Source organism: Myodes glareolus, chromosome 1 (genome assembly GCF_982192425.1).
Source record: "Myodes glareolus chromosome 1, mMyoGla1.1, whole genome shotgun sequence".
Lineage (NCBI taxonomy): Eukaryota > Metazoa > Chordata > Mammalia > Rodentia > Cricetidae > Myodes > Myodes glareolus.
The window spans coordinates 54348744-54373881 of record NC_142026.1 but is presented as its reverse complement, the minus strand read 5'-3'; the positions used below and the strand labels follow the sequence as shown (position 1 = coordinate 54373881).

General features: G+C 42.0%; 1 protein-coding gene and 1 non-coding gene across 7 annotated transcripts in view; both read right to left on the bottom strand.

Moving 5' to 3' along the window:
* Garre1 (granule associated Rac and RHOG effector 1) overlaps positions 1 to 25138 on the bottom strand; it is an 80665-nt gene that overhangs the window by 49627 nt on the left and 5900 nt on the right. For 2 of the 6 annotated variants that reach the window (XM_048448757.3, XM_048448761.3), the window contains exon 2: positions 2424 to 3663. In XM_048448757.3, the coding sequence (XP_048304714.3) occupies positions 2424 to 2918 (495 nt within the window). In that variant the 5' untranslated portion in view covers positions 2919 to 3663. Of the gene's footprint in view, positions 1 to 2423; positions 3664 to 9905; positions 9984 to 17051; positions 17255 to 25138 lie in introns of those variants that run through there. The other 4 variants (XM_048448756.3, XM_048448759.3, XM_048448760.3 and 1 more) reach the window with 4 other exon arrangements.
* On the bottom strand, positions 9944 to 10078 carry LOC125409692 (U8 small nucleolar RNA). Its single transcript, XR_007234870.3, has one exon. It is a non-coding gene; the product is annotated as a U8 small nucleolar RNA (small nucleolar RNA).

Sequence of the window (25138 nt, the reverse complement as noted above, 5' to 3'; positions counted from 1 at the left end):
CATCTAGCTGCATCTCCAGCCTTTGTTCTATTTTGTAACAGGTAACATACAGTCCAGAGTGGTCCTAAACTCATAATCCTTCTGTCTCTGCCTCTGGATCATCAGGACTGTAAGCATGTGCTACCATACCTAGCTAAGTATTATATTTCACCATTTCAATTTCTTTGGAGAATTACACATATTTTTAGTGAACATTTTATTTATTTACCCAGGGTCAATACATATACAAGGCAAGCACTCTACTACTGATCTATAATCCCAGCCTATACGTAGAATTAAAAATAACAACAAAATCTTAAAATGTGATGAGCCATTTTATAAAAATGCAATCATAAAAATAATCAGAAATGACAAATATACCTGAATAGGGGTAGAATGAATCTAGGACATATGTAGCTCTGCGGTAAAATGTAGGCCAAACAAGAACCTGGGTTTAAGACCTAACACTAAAAACACATGCGTGAGCGCGCGCGCGTGCGCACACACACACACACACACACACACACACACACACACACACAATCAACCTGAGATGATAAAGAAAGGATTAAAAAGGCTCCACAAGAGTAATACACAAACTATGAAATGTCCCATATTTAAATAATAATAAAGAATGACCCAATATTATATATTTGTAACAACAAAGGCAGTAAACTATGGCTCCTGGACCAAATCTAGCACACTGAACACACAGTCCCTAGGATTAAATTGAAAATAAATCTATTTTAAATTATGTGTGTGGGTTTGGGTACATGTGTGTGTGTCTGTGTGTTTGCAAAGGATCAGACCTCAAATTCCCTGGAGCTGGAATTACAGGTGGCCATGAGCTGACCTAAATGGATGCTGAGAACCAAACTTGAACTCAGGTCCCTAGGAAGAGCAGTATACACTCTTAACCTCTGAACTACCTCTCCAGACCCCAGGCTTTCACATTTTCTAAGAGTTGGAGCTGAGTGTGGTGGCATAAGCCTTTAACTCCAGGACTCAGGAAGCAGAGGCACTGTGAGTTCAAGGAAAGCCTGGCTCACATATAGCACTCTAGACCAGTCATGGTGACATAGTGAGATCCTATCTAAAAGACAAACAAGAACACTAGCTGCTCTTCTAGAGTACCCAGGCTTGATTCCCAGCACCCACAGAATAGCTATAGTCATCTGTAACTCCAGTTCCTAGGGAATCTAATGCCCTCTTCTGGCCTCTGCAGGCACCAGGTACACAAGTGGTGCAGACATACATGCAGGCAAAATATCTATACATTAAAAAAAATATATAAAAATAAATGTACTAAGGGGCTGGAGAGATGGCTCAGAGGTTAAGAGCATTGCCTGCTCTTCCAAAGGTCCTGAGTTCAATTCCCAGCAACCACATGGTGACTCACAACCATCTGTAATGAGGTCTGATGCCCTCTTCTGGCCTGCAGGCATACACACAGACAGAATATTGTATACATAATAAATAAATATATATTTAAAAAAAATAAATAAATGTACTAAAAAAAACTAAAGCAAAAAAGAACAGTAAAGAAATTATGTCCTCAAGGAAGTCAAGGAAAAAAGCTATCTTTATTCTGAATAAAACTTGATTCCAATCTAGAGCCCTAAAGAAGAGCATTTCCTTTTTACTACCCCCCACCCCCTGCCGGCCAGGAAAAAAAAACACTAAGATCAAACACATTTGAAAGAAAACAGCTTTGAATTTAGAGCTGGAAAATTAATTTATTCTATAAACATATTTCTTATACGCCAGTGATTCTATAGACTGAAAACTCAAGCTGCACAGTGGTGGCGCACACCTTTAATCCAGCACTCAGGAGGCAGAGGCAGGCAGAACTCTAAGACTTCAAAGCCAGCCTGGTCTACAGAGCGAGTTCCAGGACAGCCAGGACTACATACAAAAAAAACCGTCTTGAAAAACAAAAAAAAACTCAAAAATACAGCCCATGACGATACTTAGAATTCTAAGCACTTGTTTGTTTGTGCAGTACTAGGGATTGAGTCTAGGGCCTTAGACACGTTAGGCAAATGTATCACCACAGAATTATGTCTCCTACCTCTCAGTAAGTGCTTTTAATAGTGTACTGTTTGGATATTAGTTTTCAATTTGAAAAAAATAAGGACAAAAACATCAAATACAGACAATCGGTCAATCAGTTTAACTTTTTCTTTGGCGCATGCTGGGATTGAACCTGAGATCTCACACCCCTCAACAATGATGCTAGCATTGAGCTTTCTAACCCTTTCTAACCCTGCTCAGCGACCTTTTAACCTACTTGAAATGAAACCATCAGAACTTGAAGGCACCAAGCTTTACAAGAAGATCATACCAACTGAAAAAGGACAAAGGCTATCATTGCTGCAGTTTGAAGAAACTGAGGGTCCTCACTGACCTCTGCGATACATTTTCCTGTGGGGACAGTACTCTACCTCAATGTCCTGAAGACTGAACTCCTTCTGATCTGTGAAGTTTGCAGCTCCAGCACTGAGTTCCATGAGCATCTTGGCGATCTCGGGCTTTATGGCTGAGGTCAATCGGCTGGCAGCCTCCATCACATGCTCCTGCACATCTTTGAGCTGCATGGCGGCCTTCGAGTAATGTGAGTTCCTGAACACGGTGCTGAAGAGATCTGTGAGGAACGTGCTAGCACGGCAAAAGACATTGAGGGCGTCCAGGTACTTGGAGATGCCCTGCTGGATGTCAGCAATGGGAGTGGAGTGGGGCATGGCATGGTGGCAGCTGCCTGCAGCGGTCAGACTGCCCAGTGGGGCAGAGGGGGCCGTGGATGCCAGGGGAGCGCTCAGTGCTCGGCCCAACTCAGGCATCGGGTACTGCTGGTGCTGCTGCACCTTCTGCTTGGACCCGCCAAGCAGGAAGCGCCGCTTGTAGTCCATCTTACTGTCCTGGGCACTGCAGCAATACATGCGGGTAGGGAACTGTTCCGGGGACCACTGGCAGGTCAGGGTTCTGAGTCCTTTTTTTCCAAAACTGTAGTTAGGTATAAAAATAGTGGAGTTCTGCAAATCTAAGTTTTACAAAAGGCATTTCCACGGGGTAGGTGACCATGTGATCCAACACAAAGGTGAAAAAAATAACAGGCTTATATAATTAAAATTTTCAGTGTAGGTAGGAATTCTGAGAAAAATAAAAGTGTATCTGAAATGCTGTATAACTGCTCAGCATCCTACCCTCCATAAAGATATGCTTGCTGAGGAAACTGCTTACTTATAATTGCTTTGCAAGAATATCTTGATACTTACATTTACAACAGCAGAAAAATAACTTAACTTTTAAAATGTAATATAATGTATCTTCTATATACCAAAAAGAACCCAACACTGGTCAACAGCATTTAGGCGGAAAGGGTTACTTCACGAGAAGTCCTTAAGGAAGAGCACACCTCTGCAGGATTGACAGAACCTGCCTGTCAAATCCATTTACCTGGAAAGCTGCTTTTCAGTGCTAAAAACTTCCAAATCTCCTGTAACGGTTTCTGGAGATAAGTCTTCTTTAAGCATGGCATTGTTATTGTGTGTCTTCTTTCTTTTGTTTGCTGAGGTAGTGGTTTCCTTGTAACAATAATAAGAGGTGCTTCCAGACTGGATTGGCCTGTAGTAAAGTTTGAAGTAAGAAAGCACAGATGTATTCATAAGGCCTCTAAGTCATTTCCTGTAAGGGGAAAGAAGGAAGATGAAGTCAGGGAGACTGTAAGACAAAGAGCAATTCTGAACACTTCTGCAATGCTTTGCCCTCCACTGTGAGCGTCACAACCAGACACCATAATGAATTCCACAGAAACAGAACAGGGTGAAGCTAAACTATGAAAAGGAGAATGTTAGAAAGCTACCTGGGTTGGAGAGAAACCATATCTCAAAAAACAAAACAAAAAAGGTTTAGGGTCATAATGTCAAAAAATGTGTTCCAGGTCAGCCTGGATTACAGGAGGCCCTGTTTCAAGAAAAGTTTCTCAAGTTCTAATAAAGATAGTGCAACTAAAGGCCTGCTCAACATTTGGTATTCCTTTGTTTCCTCTTCAAAGGGCTCACAAAGCTACAAGAGAATGAATGAGTTGAGCCCTTCCTGACATCGATGAGGTCCAGAGACTGGTGATCCCCAAATCTGAGGATATGTAAACTAGGATAGTATTTTGCATGACACCTGTGCATATCCTCCCATACAACACAAAAGAGCTCTACGAATCCCAAGCACAGTTTTGCACGCCTGTAATCCCAGCACTTTGGAGGTGGCAGCAGAGGACCAACCTAGGCTACAGGGCAGTCTGGGTTAAAAGAAAGACCTTGTCTCAAATAAACAAACAAACCAAATAAACAAATAAAAATTCTAGAATCAAGACAGATGGAGTAGCTTATGGTTGTAATCCCAGCACTTGGGAAGCTGAGGCAGAAAGAATGCAAAAGTTTAAAGCTAGCCTAGGTATAAGTACATGGCATTAGTCCAGCTTGAGCTATATAGTGAGACCCTGTCAAAGGGGACAGACAGGACAGGATTCTGAGTTTAAAAACACAAAAACTAACACAAGAAATATATTATGTGGCTCAACAGCAGATCTGAATAGGAAGCGGTAAACCTGAAGCTAGGTTTACTAAGGAATAGAAAGAAAAAAAAACAGGAAAGACTCAGCTCTCAGAAACCCACGGGACACCTTCAAGCACACTAGTGTGAACAGAACAAAGAATATCTGAGGCCTAAGAAGCTCACAAATGTGTGAAAATGAAATTACACATCCAATAGGGTAAATATAGTCTAGGAAGATAAACTAAGAACCACACTTAGGATACATTGTGATCAAAACATCTAAAGGCAAACTCCCAGCAGGGAAAGAAGCAAGTGGCACAGAGGTGCCTCTCATTCCTCATGGTTATTAGATAATGTCACCAGCCAGAAAACAGCCCCTGTTCCTATGTGACTTACAGAGCAGTTAAAACACTTCCAGCAAAAATCAATCCACAACCTTGTTTCCGTTTAAAGATACCTTATTCGGCTGGGATGTAATTCAGTGGTAGATTGTGTGTTTATCATACACAAGGCCTTGGGGGTCAATCTCTAGTATGAAAAACAAAACCCCTCAAACTAATATTCATTCCACTGACTAATATGAAATGCAATAATCCTCTCAAGAGGACTTTACACTCATGACTAATCAGTTACCTGCCAGTGTTTGCCTCTAAATGGCATTATGTTGGAAACTGGTTTCAGCATATAAATTTTTTTTTAATATTTATTTATTTATTATGTATACAATATTCTGTCTATGTGTATGCCTGAAGGCCAGAAGAGGGCACCAGACCTCATTACAGATGGTTGTGAGCCACCATGTGGTTGCTGGGAATTGAACTCAGGACCTTTGGAAGAGCAAGCAATGCTCTTAACCGCTGAGCCATCTCTCCAGCCCCATCAGCATATAAATTTTGTGTGGAAATTAATATTCAGTCCAGGACTTTTGTATTCTTGGCTCTGGACAGTTCCTTTCAGGCTTCCTGAAGACAATGCCAATCCGGGCTGCCAAGCAAGCGCCCCTGCCTCACCTCTTGCCTCACAAACCCAAGGCTTTAGATTTGAAAGGAAAAGAAAAAAAAAAAACACACTACAATTCCTCTAAACCTCATAAATAATATGCTTCTAAATTAGCACATGGATTAAAAACCATAATAAAATTCTGAGAATGTGGGTAGTGAGAGTTGTGACTATTATGTTAATGCAGTCAGATTTCTTGACCAGCACAGTGGTACACAGATGTGCAAGCATGCGCCCATACCTATAAAATAATAAAGTAAAAGATACGTGTTTAAAAATGAGTGCACACACACATGTGAACATCAGCATCTGGGCATATTACTTTGATAACTTTTAAATGTTTAAGATTTATTTATTTTGTGTGCCTCATGTACATATATGTTCTGTGTACCTGATGTATATGGAGGTCACAGGAGGGCTGTGGATCACTGGAACTAGAGTTATGGATAGTTATAAGTCACTATGTGGGTGCTAGGAATTGAACCCAGGTCCTCTGCAAGAGCAACCAATGCTCTTAACCATGGAGTCACCTTTCCAGGCCCTATACTTTCACATTTTTTTTTAAAAAAGAAAAGTCTCCCTGAGTGTATTGCAAATCATTTCTTCCACATTTATCTTCATAAGACTTAAACTGCTCAATCCATTAAAAGGACATTTTTCTTTCATACCCTCTTAAAAGAATCATCACCAGGAAAACATTCACAATGTTAAGAAGTCACATGCAGTGTGGACATAAATATGTATTGTGAAAGGCTGCACAAGTCAGCGAGGCCATCCAGTAACATACTCATAAATCCTAATGCTGCTTACAATTCTCAAATAGCAGAAAAACAGTAGGCTGAATGACACCTTTCCAACAGCACAGCAACCTGCAAAGGTTCTCAACAGATTTAACCAACTCAGACCCAATTACATCATATACAATATCCATCTCTCCAAACTAACCAACAAATTCTATTCCAAACAACAGGAAACATTCTTGAAACTAGATGGGAGAGCCAGCATAAGACCATCCTTGGGCCCCCAGCAGGAAAATTCGAAGTGCTATTTGCTCAGGAAAGTGGTAGAAGCACACTTCCCACTGGGGCCACTTAGGTCAGCAGTACTGAGGTTATAGGTCTGACCGTCTGTATGAGGTCCTGGTTCTGCATGTCTATACATATCAAGAACAGAATACACATATCTATTTATGTACATAAATATATATAAACAGTCTGTAGATATCAAAACAGAATAATATCTGGCATATACTAAGTATTAATGTTTGATGATGTCACACAAGTCAAGAGAAGATAAGCAGGCTTCATTATCTCTGCTTGTCTGGAAAAACAGTACTGACAAACAAGAAAGGCTTTGTTAAGTTACCCAATGCCTAAGCCAAACAGAAACCTACTACCCTGGGATGGAAGGCATCACATGCTTCATCAACACTAATTTCTACTTAAATACAGTAAACAAAGAGAAATGAATCCCTGAATGAATTCATTAAAAGTTTCTGTTTGACTAAAATTTGATTGCTCTGATTTGTGAATACAGTGTGTGTACGGGGGGGAGGGGTTAGGGATCAAATCCAGATCTCACCATGGTAGGCAAGCACTCTAAAAACCACCGATCTACATGCTACATCCTTAGTCTCAGCTAGAGAATAATTTTCAGCCCATTTCAGTCATTCAGGCAACAGAGAAAGTAGAGTTGTAAGCGGTTTTGTTGTAGGCAATAGAACACAAAGGAGAGTCATGGAGGACCGCAGGCTAAGAAGCACATCAACTTCCCTCAGCATTCTCCCCAATCCCTGTGGTAAAGCTCTGCACAAGAGTCAGCCTAACAAGAAGGTCTGTTTAAATGTAAGCCACTGCTGAGAGCAAAGAGCTCAGGAAATGCGTTGTATTCTAAGATACAGCACAGCAGAGCTGTAAGTGCCCAGCTCAGAATGGGCAGCTACAGAGATTAGGGGTGGGAAACAATGTGATCAGCTTCATTGCCTCTATACTTCCCATTTGACCACTGAGTCAGCCAGTTCCCACAAAGGGCAGGACTGCCAGAAAGAGGAACCTTCTGCTAATTACCTTCATATACGCAGGTTTGTTTGTTTGGTTGGTTGGTTTAGGGGTGGCACCAAGGGCTAAGCTTATGCTAGGGCTAGAGAAATGCTCTAACACCAAGCTACACTTCAGCCCCACAAACAAGTTCATTTTTAAAAATCATATTACATTTCTTGTGTGTGTGTGTGTGTGTGTGTGTGTGTGTGCGCATGTAAGAGAGAAAGAGACATGCCACAGTGAGTGTACGGTGGTCAAAGGGCAACTTGGAGGAGTTGTTTCTCTTCTACCACATGGTTGCTTGCTAAGTAATCTTGCCTGCCAAGAGTTCTTTATTAATAACCACCCGATAATGAAGACAAACCAAAATGACATGAAAGGACTAAACCAGGTGTGGTAGCACATGCTACTAATCCCAGAACTCAGGAAGGCAGAAGTAAGATGATCTCGGTGAATTTGAGACCAGACTGGGCTTCATAGTGAGAGCTTTTCAAAAAAAGATGAAAGGGAGGGAGGGAGGGAGGGAGGGAGGGAGGAAAAAACAAGCCAAAAAAACAAACAAAAACCAAACTAAGATGAAAAGATCAGTTCTCTAAAAATAAACCTTATTTTATTCTATATGCAGGGTCTTATGCAGCCCAGGGCTGGCTTCAAACTCACTATAGAATGCCAGCAATGTTGGCACACACCTTTAATCCCAGCACTCAGGAGGCAGAGGCAGGTGGATGTCTATGAGTTCGAGGCCAGCCTGGTCTACAGATCAAGTTCCAGGACAGCCAGGGCTACACAGAGAAACCCTGCCTTGAAAAAACAAAAACACACAAAATCCCCAAAACACCTCACTCTATAGCTGAGGATATTTTTCCTTCTGATCCTCCTATAGCCACCTCTTAAGTGTTGGGATCAGAGGCTGCATTATAACCATGTGACACTCACCTAGATTTATGTGGTCTTGAGACTTGAACCCAGAGCTTCGAGCATGCTAGGCAAGCATTCCTCCAACAAAACTATACTCTCCTGCCAAGAAATATGTATTTTAGACCCTACAAAAATACCTGTGCTTGGCGAAGCACACCTGAAGTCTAGAACTCATGTGGCTGAGGCAGGAGGATCCTGAGAATAAAGCAAGGCCTGTGCTATAAGTGAGCTTGAGGCAAGACACTGATTCAAATAATATAGTAATAATAAATAAATAAATAAAAGAAAAAGAGAAGAGGAAAACACCGGAAAAGTTTCTGAAAGGTATGCTATTCAAAAACTGAGAACTAGGAAGTAAGAACTAATGGCTGCCGTGGTGAAGACAGGAAGAAGCGATACAGAGGAGTAAGGTATAGAAAGAAACATATATACATGCATGTGAGTGTGGTGTGTCTGTGTTGTATATATTCCTTTGAAACATGGACTCACTGAACCTGGAGCTAGGCTGGCAGCCAACAAGCCTTGAAATTTTCCTGTCTCTGCCCTTACAGACACAACACACATGCATCCACGCCCAGCCTTTTACATATATTCTGGGGTCTGAACTCAATGTCTCTATGCTTACACAGGATATGATCTTAATGGTACACTGAGCCACCTCCCTATTATATATAATATATACACAATTTTGAAAAGTGTTGAGGCCGGGCATGTAGTCAAACGAAAACAAAAAAACAAAACAAAACAAAAAACCCAAAACCAATGAAAACGTTATGTACAAGGTACACAGAGAAACAAAAGCAAGAATGCAAGCCACATTTCTTTCCATCTAAAATGTGTTCTTTTATAGAAATATGTGACTCTTCTCTGAGTCTGGAGCATACTGAGTCAGTCAGACTCTCCAGTAAGCCACAGAGATCTCCTGTCTCTGCCCCCAGCAATTACATACCATCTTACCTGTCTTCTATGTGGGTGCTGGAAATCCAAACCCAAGTTCTCACACTTACACAGCAAGTACTTTATCCACTAAGCGATCTCCCCAGCTCCATAATTCAAAAATATTTAATGGTATATAATTAATTACACCATGTTTTCTTTGTTTTATGTTTTCCTTTTCCCCCTTGAGATAGGGTCTTACTATGTAGCCCTGGCTGACTTCAAATTTACAGTGATCCTCCTGCCTTGGCCTCCTAAATGCTGGTATTATATGCGAGAAGCATCATGTCCAGCTGTTTTTTTGTTGTTGCTGTTGTTGGTGGTAGTGGTGGTTTGAGACAGGTTCTCACTCTGTAAGACTGGTCTAGAACTCACTATGTAGTCCAGGCCGGTCTCAAACTCATGGTCCTCATCCTCCCAAGTGCTAGAATTAGATACATGAACTATCACAGCCAGCTTTTGCTATCTCATGCTTGACTGTACCTTTCTCTTTCTCTTTTTCTTCTTTTTTCTTTCAGAGAATCAGACAGGAGCAACCAGATGTTGTCAGGTCCTGGTTACCTGGAAATGCTAATCAGCAAATGATGCAAGTTCCAATCATCATTTTCTATCTGCCCTCCAAAAGGAAGAACAGGGAAGGATTAAGCTACTGACAATTTGACTGTAGCTTTCTAGTTTCGCTGTTGGTAAATATAAAATCAAATAAAAATCCTTTCATTCATTTGAATTGAAAATATCAGTCTTGCCTTCAATTCCAGCATTCAGGAGGCAGAAGCAAGTGGTTCTTTGTAAGTTCAAGGACAGCCTGGTCTACAGTGTGAGTTCCAGGACAGCCAAGTCTACACAAAGAAACTCTGTCGAAAAACAAAACAGAAAGAATGGCTAATTCTAGGGCGAGGGTGGCTCAGTTGTTAAAGTGCTTGTCTTGCATGTATGAGGACCTGAGTTCATTCCTCAGAGCCTGTGTCAAAGTCCCATGCACAGCAGCTCAAGCTTATAATGGAAGGCTCCTGGGGGGGGCGGGGAGAGAAGAAGGTCAGACACGTGTCTTTAATCTCAGTGCTCAGAGAGGTGGAAGCAGAATGATCACTTTGAGTTCAAGACCAGCCTGGTCTACACAGTGAGCTACAAAACAGTCAGGGCTATACAGAGAGACCTTGTCTCAAACAAACAGAAAAGATACAAGGTTTTTTTTGGGAGAAAACCTACTCCCAAAAGTTATTCTCTGACCTCTCCATACATACACCTACCTACATGCATACACACATGCGTGCACACACTTTAAATTTTATATTTAAATACAAAGATTCCTATAACAACAACAAAACTTCAGTACTTCAATGAAAAAAGCACTCACATATTCTTTTTCGTATATAGTAATTATACATATCAATCCCACTCAGTGTGGCATTTCAATGCATGTATACGATATGTATTAATTAAATCCAATCCTTTCTCTAATTCTCCAAACACTTTTGCCTTGAGAAATACATAAACAGGAAAAATTAGATGACTCGGTGAGCAAAGGCACTGCTGTGCAGGTCTGATAACCTGAGTTTGACCCGAGTCTTACAGTCGAAAAAAAGAACTAACTCCTAAGATCTCCACGTGTGCTGTGGCATTCGTATGTACACATTCACCATATAAACACACAATAATAAAGTGTTTAAAGTTTAAAAATAACAAGCCAGGAGGTAGTGGCACATGCTTTTAATCCCAGTACTCAGGAGGCAGAGGCAGGTGGATCTCTGTGAGTTCGAGGGCAGCCTGGTCCACAAGGGCTAGTTCCAGGACAGGCACCATAGCTACAGAGAAACCCTACTTCAAAAACCAAATAAATAAATAAATAAATAAATAACAAATCTAGGAACTAGAGAGATGGCTCAGAGATTAAAAGCACTAACTACTCTTCCAGAAGTTCTGAATTCAATTCCCAGCAACCACATGGTGGCTCACAACCATCCATACTGAGATCTGGTACCCTCTTCTGTTGTTCAGGCAAACATGCAGACAGAACACTGTTTATATAATAAATAAAATAAATCTCTAAAGAAAATAACAAATCTAGCCAGTATGCATAAAATACTAAGAAAACCAACCTTTTGTAACCGTGATGAAACGGTGGATCTAGTCAATGCTCATCAGTCACTGTCTAAATGAAAAGATGATAATTTGAGGAAGAAATTTATGATGAAGGACTCAAACCAGATTATACCCAAATCCACTGATTAATTCTAGCCTCAGAAAAAGCAGAAGGAATTGGAGAGATAGCTCAGCTATTAAGAGCACTGACTGATCTTACAAAGGACCTGGGTTTGGTTTCCAGCTCACAACCATCTGTAACACCAGTTTTAGGGGGCTGAACACCCTCTTCTAACCTCGGCAGGCACCAGGCATGCTTGTGGAACTAAGACATATACATGCAGACAAAACCTGCATATACATAAAATGAGACAAATCTAAAAAAAAAATTTAAGTGGGAAATGCTTGTCATTAAACAAAATACACAGTATCTCCTATGAAGTGTTTCTGTCTGAAATAGTCAACCAAAATCTAATGAAGCCCATCTGTCCAGTGAGAGAGCATGAGAAACTGTGAACTAGCCTTTCCTGTGATCTTTTCAGTCCTACTGCTCACCAGCAACCACTGACTGACCTTACAGCCTGTGGGAGCTCTTCCAACAGCTGGCTCCCAACAATTTTCACCAGCTTGGTCCTCAGTTTCATTTTTATTCTTTTCTATCAACTTTTATTTGTTTGTTTTTCGAGACAAGGTTTCTCTGTGTAGCCCTAGCTGTAGTAAACCAGGCCTTGAACTCACGAAGATCTACCTGCTTCTGCTAAAAAAAAAATACTGGGATAAAGATGTGTACCACAACAACCAGCTTCTACGAACTTTTTAAAAAATTTCTTTTCTGCATGTGATTTTTATACATGTACTCCTGCCCACTGACACAGTAAAATCAAACTCCACACATGACCCATACGCAGATGGTTACTCTGCAGCCTCAAGAGTCTGTGCCCTCACTCAGCACTCTCTAGCCATGTGCCCAGTTCTTTCAGAGCACCAAGTGCTCTGCACAGTTGGTGACTCCTTGGAGACGCTGCCACTCCTTCACTGGTCACCTGTAGAAACGGTCACCTCACCCACAACGAGGATTTTTGTGACTGACACCTTGCAATTATCGTGCCACTTCATTTGCCCTCACACACCTCAGCAGCTGGCACAGAAGGACAGTACTGCTTTGTGACTGCCAGGTCCCCACAGTCAACAAGTTAGCTGGCAGACTATCTGGAAACCTGACATCAGTGAGTCACTGATTGTTTCCCAGTGTTACAGTTTTGTAAATCCAAGAAACTGGCTCCTATGTCAAGTTACCTCTCTCTACCTGAAGGAAACCTGGCACCAGATGCCTATCTGTATTTTTAAGAAGGGGATGCAGCCAGGTGGGCGATAGTGGCACATGCCTTTAATCCTAGCACTTGGGAGGCAGAGAAGGCCTGCCTCAAAAAACCAAAAATAAGTAAACAGATAAATAAATAAATGCATTAAGGAAAAAAATGGGCGATGCAGTCCAGAAACACAACTCAGTGGGAACACTGGCCTGGTTTATGCGAGGCCCTGAGGTCTATCATCACCATCACTCCAGTACTGTGGAGAAGCCAGGCAGACATGAAGGTTTCCATTTCCAAAGACATAGCCAGATTTCAGGACCATTAGAGAACCCCCACACCCAAGCCCAGGTTTACTATGGCTAGAGAATGCCAGCTGTTTCTCTGGAAGGCCTGTGATCTACCATTCACAAATCTGCTTATGGCATCTTTCTGTTTACACACACATACGTATGTACACTTAAACTATGCCCATTGTTTCTGAAGTCAAATACACACTCGTGTCTTTACAGTTCCCAAAGTGACGCTCACATATAGATGAACTCTCCAGTGTCATGCATAAAGCATGTGAAAGGATGCTTAGAATCTCTCACTGTGAGAAAAACACAAAGCAAACCCACAAAACACCACTTCATAACCACTAGCCTGGCAATAAGGAAAACGACAGACAGTAGCAAATGTTGGGAAGGACCTAGAGAGACCATAATCTTCATACACTGCTTGCAGGAAAGGAAAATAGTGCAGACTCTGGAAAACTATCTGATACTTCCTTAAATCGTTAAACATAGCGCTGTCACATGGCACTCTACTCCTGTGTACATACCAAGAGAAATGAAAAGCACATTTACAGCAAAAACAGCACGTAAATATTCGAAGTATTTCTAACAACCAAAAATTGCAAAGTCAACCATCTTATCAACTGACAAACAGATAAGCAAATGTGGCACAACCAAAGAGTAGAAAATTACTCAGCCTTAAGAAAAATAAAATATTGAAAGGGAGCTGAAAATATGGCTCAGTAATTATAGTTAAGAGCAATTAAGAGCACTCACTGCACTTGCAAGGGACCCAGGCTTGATTCCCAGCACCCTCACAACAGTTCACAACCATCCACAACTCCAGACCAGGGATATGATGCCCTCTTCTGACCCCTTTGGGCACCAGGCATGCATGTGGTATACATACAATACATACAGGCAAAACACCCATACACACAAAATATGTTTTTAATCTTTTTAAAAAGATATATAGCCAGACAATGGTGGCACATACCTTTAACTCCAGCACTCACTTGGGAGGCAGAGGCAGGTGGATCTGAGTTCAAGGTCAGCCTGATCTACAGAGTTGAGTTCTAGGACAGACAGGGTTACACAGAAAAACCCTCTCCAGGAAAAAAAAATACAACTGAGTAGTTGAGAAAGATGCACCCAACACTGAGTTCTGGATGCCATTACGTACACTTGAATGCACGTACACATAGTACACGATCACAAAATATCCATCTTAGGTAATTCACTGAAACAATATATTGATAAGTGTGTAATGATGGGGGGAAGGGAGAGGATCAGATCAGGTAGAAGAGAAGTGACTTTCTGTGGAATGATGAAAAATTAGTTCTCCTCTCTCAGCCTCCCTAGTGCTGGAAATACAGGGTTTGTTCTACCAGGCATGGCTTCAAAAATATTCTAAAATTTAATTATAAAAGATGAATGAAATATATGGAATGCAAATTGAACTTCAGACGAGACCAGGTGCATTCAGCATGGCATGGCCGTAGATGCAAATTGAACTTCAATAAACTTGTTATAACTACTAAGATAATGAGGCCACAGACCAGTGGTCTCAACCTTCCTAATGCTGTGACCCTCATGTTGTGGTGACTCCAACCATAAAATTATTTTGCTGCTACTTCATAACTGTAATGTTGCTATTGTCATGAATAGTAATATAAACATTTGATATGCAGGATATCTGATATAAGACCCTCAAAGGAGCCACAACCCACAGGTTGAGAACCACTACCACACACAGTTCCTTATGAAAGAGAGAAAATAACTTGCAAGTACACCAAAATGTTCAATTCCCAAGAGCAAAACCCAAACATCTCCCCTGGATAATATGGAGACACTACAGGAAATTCTTCAGGCAGAGTAGTTAAGTCATTGTCAATGAAGTTCAAAGCCCAGCAATTTCCATGTTTTTAGTTCAGACTTACACAAACCATATTTAGAAATGAGCTCTAGAAAAAACACTTTGAAGAATTTTCCTCTCAATAGTCATAAATTTAAAATATCCAACCAGACAAGAAAAAATGTAGAAGATTCAGTCCTTAATCTGTCCCTTCTTAGATCCCAGCTCTCTTGGCTCCTATGACCACATCTAGCGGTAAAACTCTCCTAGATCTCCTCCTATACCCTGACTGTTCTCTGTTGCCTTTGCAGTCATCCTCAAATGCTCAAACACCATCATATCCTCCCTGGGAAGACTGTGTGTCACTGACCTTCCCAAGCATCCCACACCCTCCTCCCTCACCTAAAACCATCTACTTCTTTTATGACCCATCTTCCCTGTCACAACAGTTGGCTGAGTTTTTCGTCAGGACCGCGATCTCCTAAAACAACCAATCTACATGTTCCCTCCCAGCATCTGGAAGGCTCTCTGGGCTTATGCTCACATTTCTTGGGAAGTCTTGGAAGCAGTTTCAATAAAGACTGAATTAAAGGCCATTGTTGTGTTCTGCCTAATCCTGTCTCTACATTAGCATTACTGTCCTAAAACAGTTTATCAGAACTAGCCATCTCCTCAGTATGTCCCTGCTATCTCAAAGGCACAGGGTTCACTCAAGACATTCAAGAACCAAGGGCTGAGCCACTAGTTTAGTAAGTAAAGTACTTGCCATGAAAGCAAAGACTAGAGTTTGATTTTCCAATGCCCACATGAAAAGCGGATGGAGTGCATGGTTACAATCCCAATGCTGGGAAAGCAGAGACAGGAGCGCTCCTGGGGCTCGCCAGTCAGCCAGACTAGGCTAATCATCAAATACCAGGTCCCAGACAGAGACTGTCTCAAAAACTAAAACAGGCCCGGAGTAAAGGACTCTTGAAAAGCAATACCTAAGGTTGACTTTTGGTCCCCACATACATACACAAAATGTTCATGGGCACCTGCACATACCCATGGCCAATACACACTCATACACATTCTTCACATGTACACACACACAGAAGATATCCAAAAATCATTTGAGAGGTAGCAGCAGAAGGATGGTAAGTTTGAGGGAATCCTAGGCTATATGGCAAGACCAAGGAGACTGGAAAGGAGAGAGAAAAGAAGAGGGAAGCCAGAGAAAAGGAGGGAGGGCTAGCCTCATGCACGCTGTCTCTGAGCTGTGTCCCAGTCCAAGGCACATGCATTGATGGAAAGCCTCCCGTGAGCAATCCAGAGATCCTGCTAAACATCCTCTAAGACACAGAGCAGCCCTCTCTATATCCCTTCCAAAATGTCAACAGTGCTACTACTGAGAAACCTGATCAACAAATGCTTCAAGCACTTTCAAGTTACCTAATGTATTATGGAATTATTTCTTGGCTCCATGTGGTAGTATACAACATCTGCAATCTCTACATTCAGAGGGCTGAGGCAGGAGGATCATGACAGTTCATGGATAGTCTGAGCTACATACCATAGTACTGTCTCAAAACAAGACCAATAAAGTTACTATTTCTGCATAAATGCTACAAACTTGAATAAGCCACAAGCTCCTAAGACACCAAGAAGTATCTTAGAATTAAGATATTACTGGAAAAGAGATGATGGGTAAATGCTAATTTAGTGGTTTAAAAAACAATTTTGTGAGTTCCAAGAAGGGAAGCCCTAGAGATCAAGGCTCTGGCTATAGATCCTAATACTGGCCAGGGTTTCTCAGTCTACTTCCTACCTGCCAACAAGGCCACTTCAAGAACTCAGAATCCACACTCCCAGATCTATGCTTGTGTGTACACATGCTTGTAGGGGCCAGAGGTCAACACTGGGTGTCTTCTGACAGTCTCTCAAAGCCCCTGTACTCACTAACTCCGCTACACGGGCCGGCTTGTGAGCACCAGGAGTCTGTTCATATACTCCCTGGCCCCAAATGCTTTTCCATGCAAGTGCGGGGATCCTAATTGAGGACTTCATGCATGTGCTGCAGGTCCTTTCCCCATTGTGCTACCTCCCCCAGCCCCAGTCCCATTCTTACCTGCAGCCAATCCATCCCTTCAACTGACCCTTGGTGCTCCAAGCCAGAACACCTACCTATGCTGTTCAGGCAGAATAAGGGTCCTCAGAAGACTGAACAGCAATCTTCCCCAACCCCCAGGCCTAAGGAGGACATGACATCACCCCAACCCTATCACAATGTCCCCGTGACTCCCAGAGGAAGGAGGCCCAAAGGTGGAAAGTACTGCACGCCTCAGACTCTAAGGCTTCATCCTCTGCCACCTCAAATCAGTGCTCAGCATCAGCCAGCGAGGAGTGGCCTCATTTCCTGTGCAAGGCCAGTAAAAATAGGAAGTGGGGGAGGAAGTTCACAAAGTAGAAACAAAAGTAATCATGGCCCAGTTTCCTGAACACAAATCACTGAAAGGCAGGCAGGGCGAGCCAAGGCCAGAGGAAAGGAAATGACTCCTCTGTGTCCGGCAAGCCCATACCATTTTCTGTGCAAGAGAGGCAACCTCTTAACCAAAAAACTGGACAAAGCCGGATGCCAGCTATTACATGGAAATGAATGTAAAGCATGTAATTCAAAGACTCACATGGACTGCTGAAATGTGAATTCTATCAGCACACATTCAGTCCATGGAAAAGTCTAGGGCAGTCATGATGAAGTTCTTCTAGATAGAAATGACAGAAGGCTGGAGAGATGGCTCAGTAGTTAAAAGCGTCTGATGCTCTTCTAGAAGACCGACCTACAGAATCTGCCCAGTCACACAGACATGAACAAAAGAGACACACAGGTACTGCTCTCAAGCAGCTATCAACCTATGATAGGAGGGGACACGGGATGGGGACTGCCTCTGAGCTGATAGTTGCTCTATAAACTTTACCACAAAACAAGGCATTTCTCCACAACCAAAGCAAATTAGTGGTTCTACAGCATTATATAGCTGGTGATCTACAAACAACAGATCATTTCATTTAAGAAGACAAAAAAACTGCTCTAATCACCAAGTCAATATGGTTGAGATTTACTCTAAAGTAACAGAGGGTTTTAAAAAAAAAAAGATAAGCCAAATGTGTTAAATGGTCACTTTGAGGAATAGGCTTAATTTTGTTTAAACTGAGGGTTAGTGGGGCTAGAGAAATGGATGGAAGTGAATGGTCAAAGAGGACTCAGGTTTGGTCCCCAGCACCCAAATGAGGCAGCTCCCAATGAACTTCAGTTTGAGAGAATCCGTTACCCTCTGGCTCCCAAAGGGCACCTGCATGCACAAGCGCACTAAACAAACACAGGCACACATACATACAACCATACTTACATATGAATAAAAAAAATCTTTTAAAAAAAATCACTGTGTTTAGTCTTATTTGTGTTTTTTTAACATGGGAGAAAAAAAATCAAAGTCTTTTTTGTTGTTGGTGGTGGTGAGTTTTTTGTTTTGTTGTGGTTTGGTTTGGGTTTTCGGAGACAGGGTTTCTCTGTGTAGCATTGGAAACTGTCCTAGAACTCTGTAGATCAGGTTGGCCTCGAACTCATGGAGATGCTCCTACCTCTGCTTCCCCAGCACTGCGATTAAGGGCGTGCACCACCACCCCCACCCAGCTGTTCTGGATTTTTTTTTAAGCAGCTACTACATCAATAGGAAAAGTAAATAGGAAAAGTAAATGAGATAGACAATAATCAGCACATATTCACATTAACACAAATAATGTCTATTTAGTAGCAGTAACAAAAAAAGATACAATTATTCCTTGGTCCTGCTGCAGACAGACCTAGTCATCACTCTGACTTCCTAGTGACTAAAGGACTTACTTTACTCTGTATTTAAAATGTTTACTCTTTTTACAAAGCTATAACCTCTCAGAACTTGGTGCCACTGAGCAAAGTGCTGAAACTTTCAAAGTAACTTTACGACAGAAACACTGCAAACCAAACATCACAACACAGACCCTGAAAAGGAGAACTGGGCACGACAGCACAAGCCTGACAGCTCACCACTTGGGAAGCACAGGGCTAGGATCAAGACAAACCTCAGAATCAAGAGCGAACTCTTGGGGAGAGTTCTGTCTACAAACATTGAACTATAACATCAACAATGATTGACAATGCTGGGCAGGGGGAAGTCTCACTGTGTGGCCTAGGCTGACCCTAAACTCCTGATAGTCCTGCCTTAGCCTCCTGAGTGCAGGATCACAGGAGTGTACTACCACATCTGGGAAAGCTGGCTCTTACAATTCTGAAATGTTTGCTCGGATAAGATCAAGTTTTTATTTATAAACTAAGATGGTCTTAACTGGGGCTGAAGAGGTGGCTCTAATTATCTATCTAGATAAGTAGATAGATAATGATCTATCTGGATATCCATCCTATGGATAATTATCTGTCTGATATCTCTGTCCCAAGCGACTGTCTGCTTCTATCAAAACTCCAGGTTCTTTACATAGCTGGTCTTAAACTCACGATACTCCTCTTTCATTTCCTAAGCTTGTGCCATCACACCCGGGGTTTTTGAGATTCCTCCAATCCTTTCCTTGAGTTCAGTTAACATTCTTGCGTACCTCACAGGACTTATGGAAACGATTTACTGACATTGACCAGTTTATTGTAAAGGATCTCACAAAGGACTGAACGACGAGATGTGATGCTCTCTCCAGGCATGCCACCCTTGAGAAACCTCCTGAAGCTCTGAGCCTTGGCATATGCAGAGGCCTCATTACTCAGGCAGGACATGAAACCCCTGCCGCTGATGATCATTCACTCAATCCTCCTCCTGTCCCAGAGGCTCAGGTGGAGCTCGAAGTCCCAATCCTCAGATGTCACCTAAGTTTGTTCAGGTAACTAGCACCTTCAGGGGCTGCCAGTCATCAATGACCTCATTAGTATACAAAAACCGTATTTACTCGTTCAGAGGATCCACAAATTTCAAGGGTTGCTGTCATGACGGAAAAAAAAAAATCAAATAGGTATTTCTCAACTATCACATCAAAACAATTTTCAAGTCAGGTAATGCATGCACGTGTAACCCAGCGCTCTGAAAACTGAGGCCAGAGCACAGGCAGTTCTAGGCCAAGCTGAGCACAGGAAGACACTGTCTGAAAAAAAGAAAAAATAGCCTGAAAATTTGCAAAACAAGTTGAACTAGTACAAACTTATTATTGTGTCCTTTAGAAAACTATTAAGAGCACTGGCTGTTCTTCCAGAGGACTTGGGTTCCATTCCCAGCATCCAGAGGGCAGCTAACAACTGTCTATAACTCTAGTTCCAAAGAATCTAACATCCTCTTCTGACCTCCACATGCAAGCACATGCTGTACATATATACATGCATACAAGACATTTATATACCTAAAATAAATCTTTAAAAATAGAACATTATTTTAAAAAAACTTAAACTTCTACAATGCTACTCAGTAGTATATGTCAAAATAAAAATTAGAAATTACCTTTCTTACTATGAAGGACTATTATGTAAATTTAGATTCATTTCAAATTTAAGGTAATTTCTGGCCAGACCTGGTATCACAAGTCTCTAACTGGGAAGGAAGATCAAGAATTTAGGTTGGATTGGTTTAATCCCAACACTCGGGAGGCAGAGACAGGTAGATCTCTGAGTTTGAGCCAGCCTGGTCTACAGAGTGAGTTCCAGGACAGCCTGCTACAAAGAGAAACCCTGTCTTGAGAGAGAGAGAGAGAGAGAGAGAGAGAGACACTGAGTTAGTTTAGGATGGGCACAGACAGTAATACATACCTGTAATCTCAGCACTCTCTGTGAGTTTCAGGCCAACCTGATCTACAGAGTGAGTTCCAGGACTACAAAGAGATACCGTCTCAGAAAAAAAAAAAAAAAAGAAAAAGAAAAAGAAAAAAGAAACAAAACAAAACAAAAAGAAAAACAACTCAAAAGAAAAAAGCTCAAAGAGAGATGGAGAATTTATAAAAGTAACTTAGGCTATATACAGTAAGGCTTTAGTCTCAAAAAACAAAACAAAACAAAATCAAACAAACAAAAACGCAAGGTACCTATGAATGATTTTTGCTAATTGATAACCATGTGTCTCTCTCCTCCAAGCTGGGAACGCTGACTCTAATTTTATATACCCTGCAATTCCTACCATCTGTCAAGAAGACCAGCAAGTGAGAGACAAAGTTGGAAGCCTGTTTTCCCCATATATATTTCAGCAGATCACACCATCAGAAATGTGGAACACTATGTGTATCTGTGTGTCTGTGTATGATGGGTATCAAACTCAGTGTTCTGCCCATGTTAAGCAAACATTCTTGCACTGAGTTATATCCAAAGGCCAGAAATGTAGAAATTCTATGATATCTCCTCATCATGGGCTCCCTATTCAGGGAAGGCTCATGTTGGCTTCCTACTCTGGTACTTTCCCAGGCCATAAGCCTTCACATTTTCAACTACTGAGGTATACATAGCTCTGCTTCAGACATCAGGGATACAGAAGTGCTGCCTAGTTCAATGGGCTAGTAAGGCCCTTACTGCTGCTAGGTGAAAGATGTTCCAATACAAACAAACTTCATGAAAGCCACGTGCTGCCAAAATGCAGTGGCTATTGCTATGGCCTGGGCCGCCTGATTCACCTAGATGTGAACTTCTGCTCAGCAAATATCTGCCAAAGGAAAGGCACTCAGTGACTATGACCTTAAGCAAGTCAGCTGAAATCTTGTGCGGCTGTTTCCTTAGTAGAATGGCACAGCTAAACTCCATGGAGCACAGGACTTAGCACAGCTCCAGCCTTAGGAAATGGAAACAGCCACTCTTCATGAGGCCTTGAGCTAGCATGGAGATTATCTGGCAACTCCTCATTCTGGTCAAATTGACCCCAATCACCACTGAAGTTAACAGCATACAGAAATAGTGTCACCTTCCTGCAGCTGTGGCCCCCAACACTCAGAGCTCAGGCAACAAACTAAAAGTGTCACCTGGTATGCTCAAGATAAAGCAAAAGGAGGTCATGGCTCTTCCCGCTTCTCTGTACATCACCCCTCCCCATTTAGCCCCGCGCTATAGGAAGTGGTGGACACAGCAGAGGAAGGGGCACTATCACCTCAAATTACAAAGCACAGGACAAAGTTACTTACACATAGCATTCTCCCCTCCCTTGAGACTCAGGGGCAGCTCAAGTCCTCGGGAGCTTCTGAGAGAGTCCACTTTCCCCTCTCCTTGCCTAGATCACTTAAGCCCAGGACATGTGAGTCTGAGAGCCAGGCCAGTGTTCCTCAGCCTCTGGGACAAGGGTGACAGGGTAGAGAAGACTGAGCTCTTCCCAGGTTCCTTAACCATAACTGAATCTCATTAGTATTTAATTCCCAAGTCATTTTTAGTAAGAAAATGTGATTGCTTTTCTGGTAGTATCTAGCTCTAATTCTACATTCAAAGCTTCCCATTGCTACCAGAGCTCTGTGAGTTCCAGGACAACTTAGTCTAAACAGTGAGTTCCAGGAATGCCAGAGATGCACATAGTGAGACCCTGACTCAGTACCCCTCCCAAAAAAAAGAGAAAGGTTTAAAAGTAGGGCCAGTAATATGGCTCAATGGGTCAGTGGGTAAAGCTGCTTGCTACCAAGCCTGACGATCCGATTTCCATCCCAGGACCCACAACATAGAAGCCAAAATCCAGTCCCCACAAATTATCCTCTGATATCCACATGTATGCCATGGTACTCATGCCCACACATATACACAAACTTTCAAATATAATAAAGAGCCAGGTGGTGGTGGCGCACGCCTTTAATCCCAGCACTTGGGAGGCAGAGGCAGGCGGTTCTCCATGAGTTTGAGGCCAGTCTGGTCTACAAGAGCTAGTTCCAGAACAGAAAACAAATAAACAAACAAACACCTACAAATGTAATAAAGAATTTAAAAAGGAATGCCACATCAAAGGATGAATTTTTTTTCCTCTCTCTCTCTCTCTCTCTCTCTCTCTCTCTCTCTCTCTCTCTCTCGACAGGGTTTCTTAGTGTAGCCTTGGACTTCCTGGAACTCGCTCTGTAGACCAATCTGGCCTCAAACTCAAAGATCCGCCTGTCTCTGCCTCCTAAGTGCTGGTGTTAAGTGTGTGCACCACTATTGCTTGGCTCAAGGGATGAATCTTAAAACTCACAGTAAGTACACAGGCTTTTGTCAAGAAAACAAATGGCACTAGATAGGAATACATAGTGAGACCCTGTCCCAAAAAGAAAAGCAAACCAATGACAGCATGAACTACAAGAACCAACTTGGGGGGCTGGAGAGATGGCTCAGAGGTTAAGAGCATTGACTGCTCTTCCAAAGGTCCTGAGTTTAATTCCCAGCAACCACATGGTGGCTTACAACCATCTGTAATGGGGTCTGGTGCCCTCTTCTGGCCTGCAGGCATACACACAGACAGAATATTGTATATATAATAAATAAATAAATATTTAAAAAAAAAAAAAGAACCAACTTGGAAGGGATCTACATGTACTGCATTAAGAGGTTTATTACCTAAACTAGACATGAGTTCAAAGACAGAGACAGAGTAACATTCTATCATTTTATACCATGACATACAAACACCAAAATAACCCAATTACAGACCCCTCTAATCTCTTTCCTGTTTCTCAAACCTTTGTGTCAGGTTGTCTGGGACGCACATCACCCTTGGAATAAGACCTGCGGTAAACCGGGGGGGGGGGGCACATACTCATAATCCCAGCGCTGTAGAAGCAAAGGGGAAAAGACAGAGCTCCAGGCTAGTTGGGCTACACAGCCAGATACTGTCACCAATATATATATATATATATATATATATATATATATATATATATATATATATATATATATATATATATATATATATATACTATTTCTTTTTTTCTTATTATTTTTTTTAATGTGCATTGATGTTTTGTCATGGGTGTTAGGTCCCCTGGAACTGGAGTTACAGAGAGTTGTGAGCTGCCATGTGGGTGCCAGGAATTGAACTGCCAACACCACGATGGATATAAGCTACATGTTCACTTTACTGTAGTGCACAATAACAAACACACATTCCTGCCAGGATCTGTTCTAAGGGTTTTATATTAACACAGTAGAACCTAACTGTAAGCTTAGTGTGGCGGCTCGCACCTAGAAGCTGGGGCATGAGAACTGCTATGGTGTGAGGCCAACAGCCGGTTTGGACCACATCTCAAAGAGAAGAAAAACCACACTGTAACCCTAGACATCATTACCGCTCCTATTTTCAAACTGATCTCTTCAAAAGAGAAGAGAGCTGAGCGACTGAGAGGCTAATGACTAGTAGGTGGTGTGGAGACTGCAGACTGGCTAGCACTTGCTCTTTGCTCCCTCTGGACACAACTGGGTATGCACAGACATCTGTTTTAAAATGTATTCATTTTAAATTGAAAATAATAAACAGAAAAAAAGCATGGCATATAAAATGATACCCAAGACAGTGTGAAATCAGGTAAGGCATGGGGCATACACCAGAAACCCCAGGACTTGGGAGACAAAGGCAAGAGGATCTTGAGTTTGAGGCTAGCTTGGGCTACTCAGCAAAACCCTGTCTCAAAATCATTATTATTTTTTTTTAATGTTAGGGTAGTTAAACATTTACTGTTTGCATTAGAAAATTAAAAGTATTGTCGGAGCTGGGCAGTAGTGGCACACGCCTTTAATCCCAGCACTCAGGAGGCAGTAGCAGGAGAATCTCTGTGAGTTCCAGGCCAGCCTGGTCTACGGAGCAAGTTCCAGGACAGACTCCAAAGCTACACGGAGAACCCCTGTCTGGGCAGGCAGTAGTGGCACACGCCTTTAATCCCAGCACTTGGGTTGCAGGTCGATCACTATGAGTTTGAAGTCAGCCTGGTCTACAGAGTGAGTTCCAGGATAGCTATGACTGCACAGTGAAACCATGTCTCAAAAACCAAAGAAAGAAAGAGATGGAAGGAAAAGAAGGGGGAGGGGGGTTGTACTACAGAACCTGTTCAAAATTAACCTCAGAGAAAACGGGGGGGAAGACATCTATCTAAGAATTATACCTAAGTGGGGAAGTCAAACCTAGTTCTTCCTGAAAGAGAGATGAGGATACATTTCACATTTGAGACAGTTTTTGACCCAGTGTGGTGACACATACTTGTAATGCA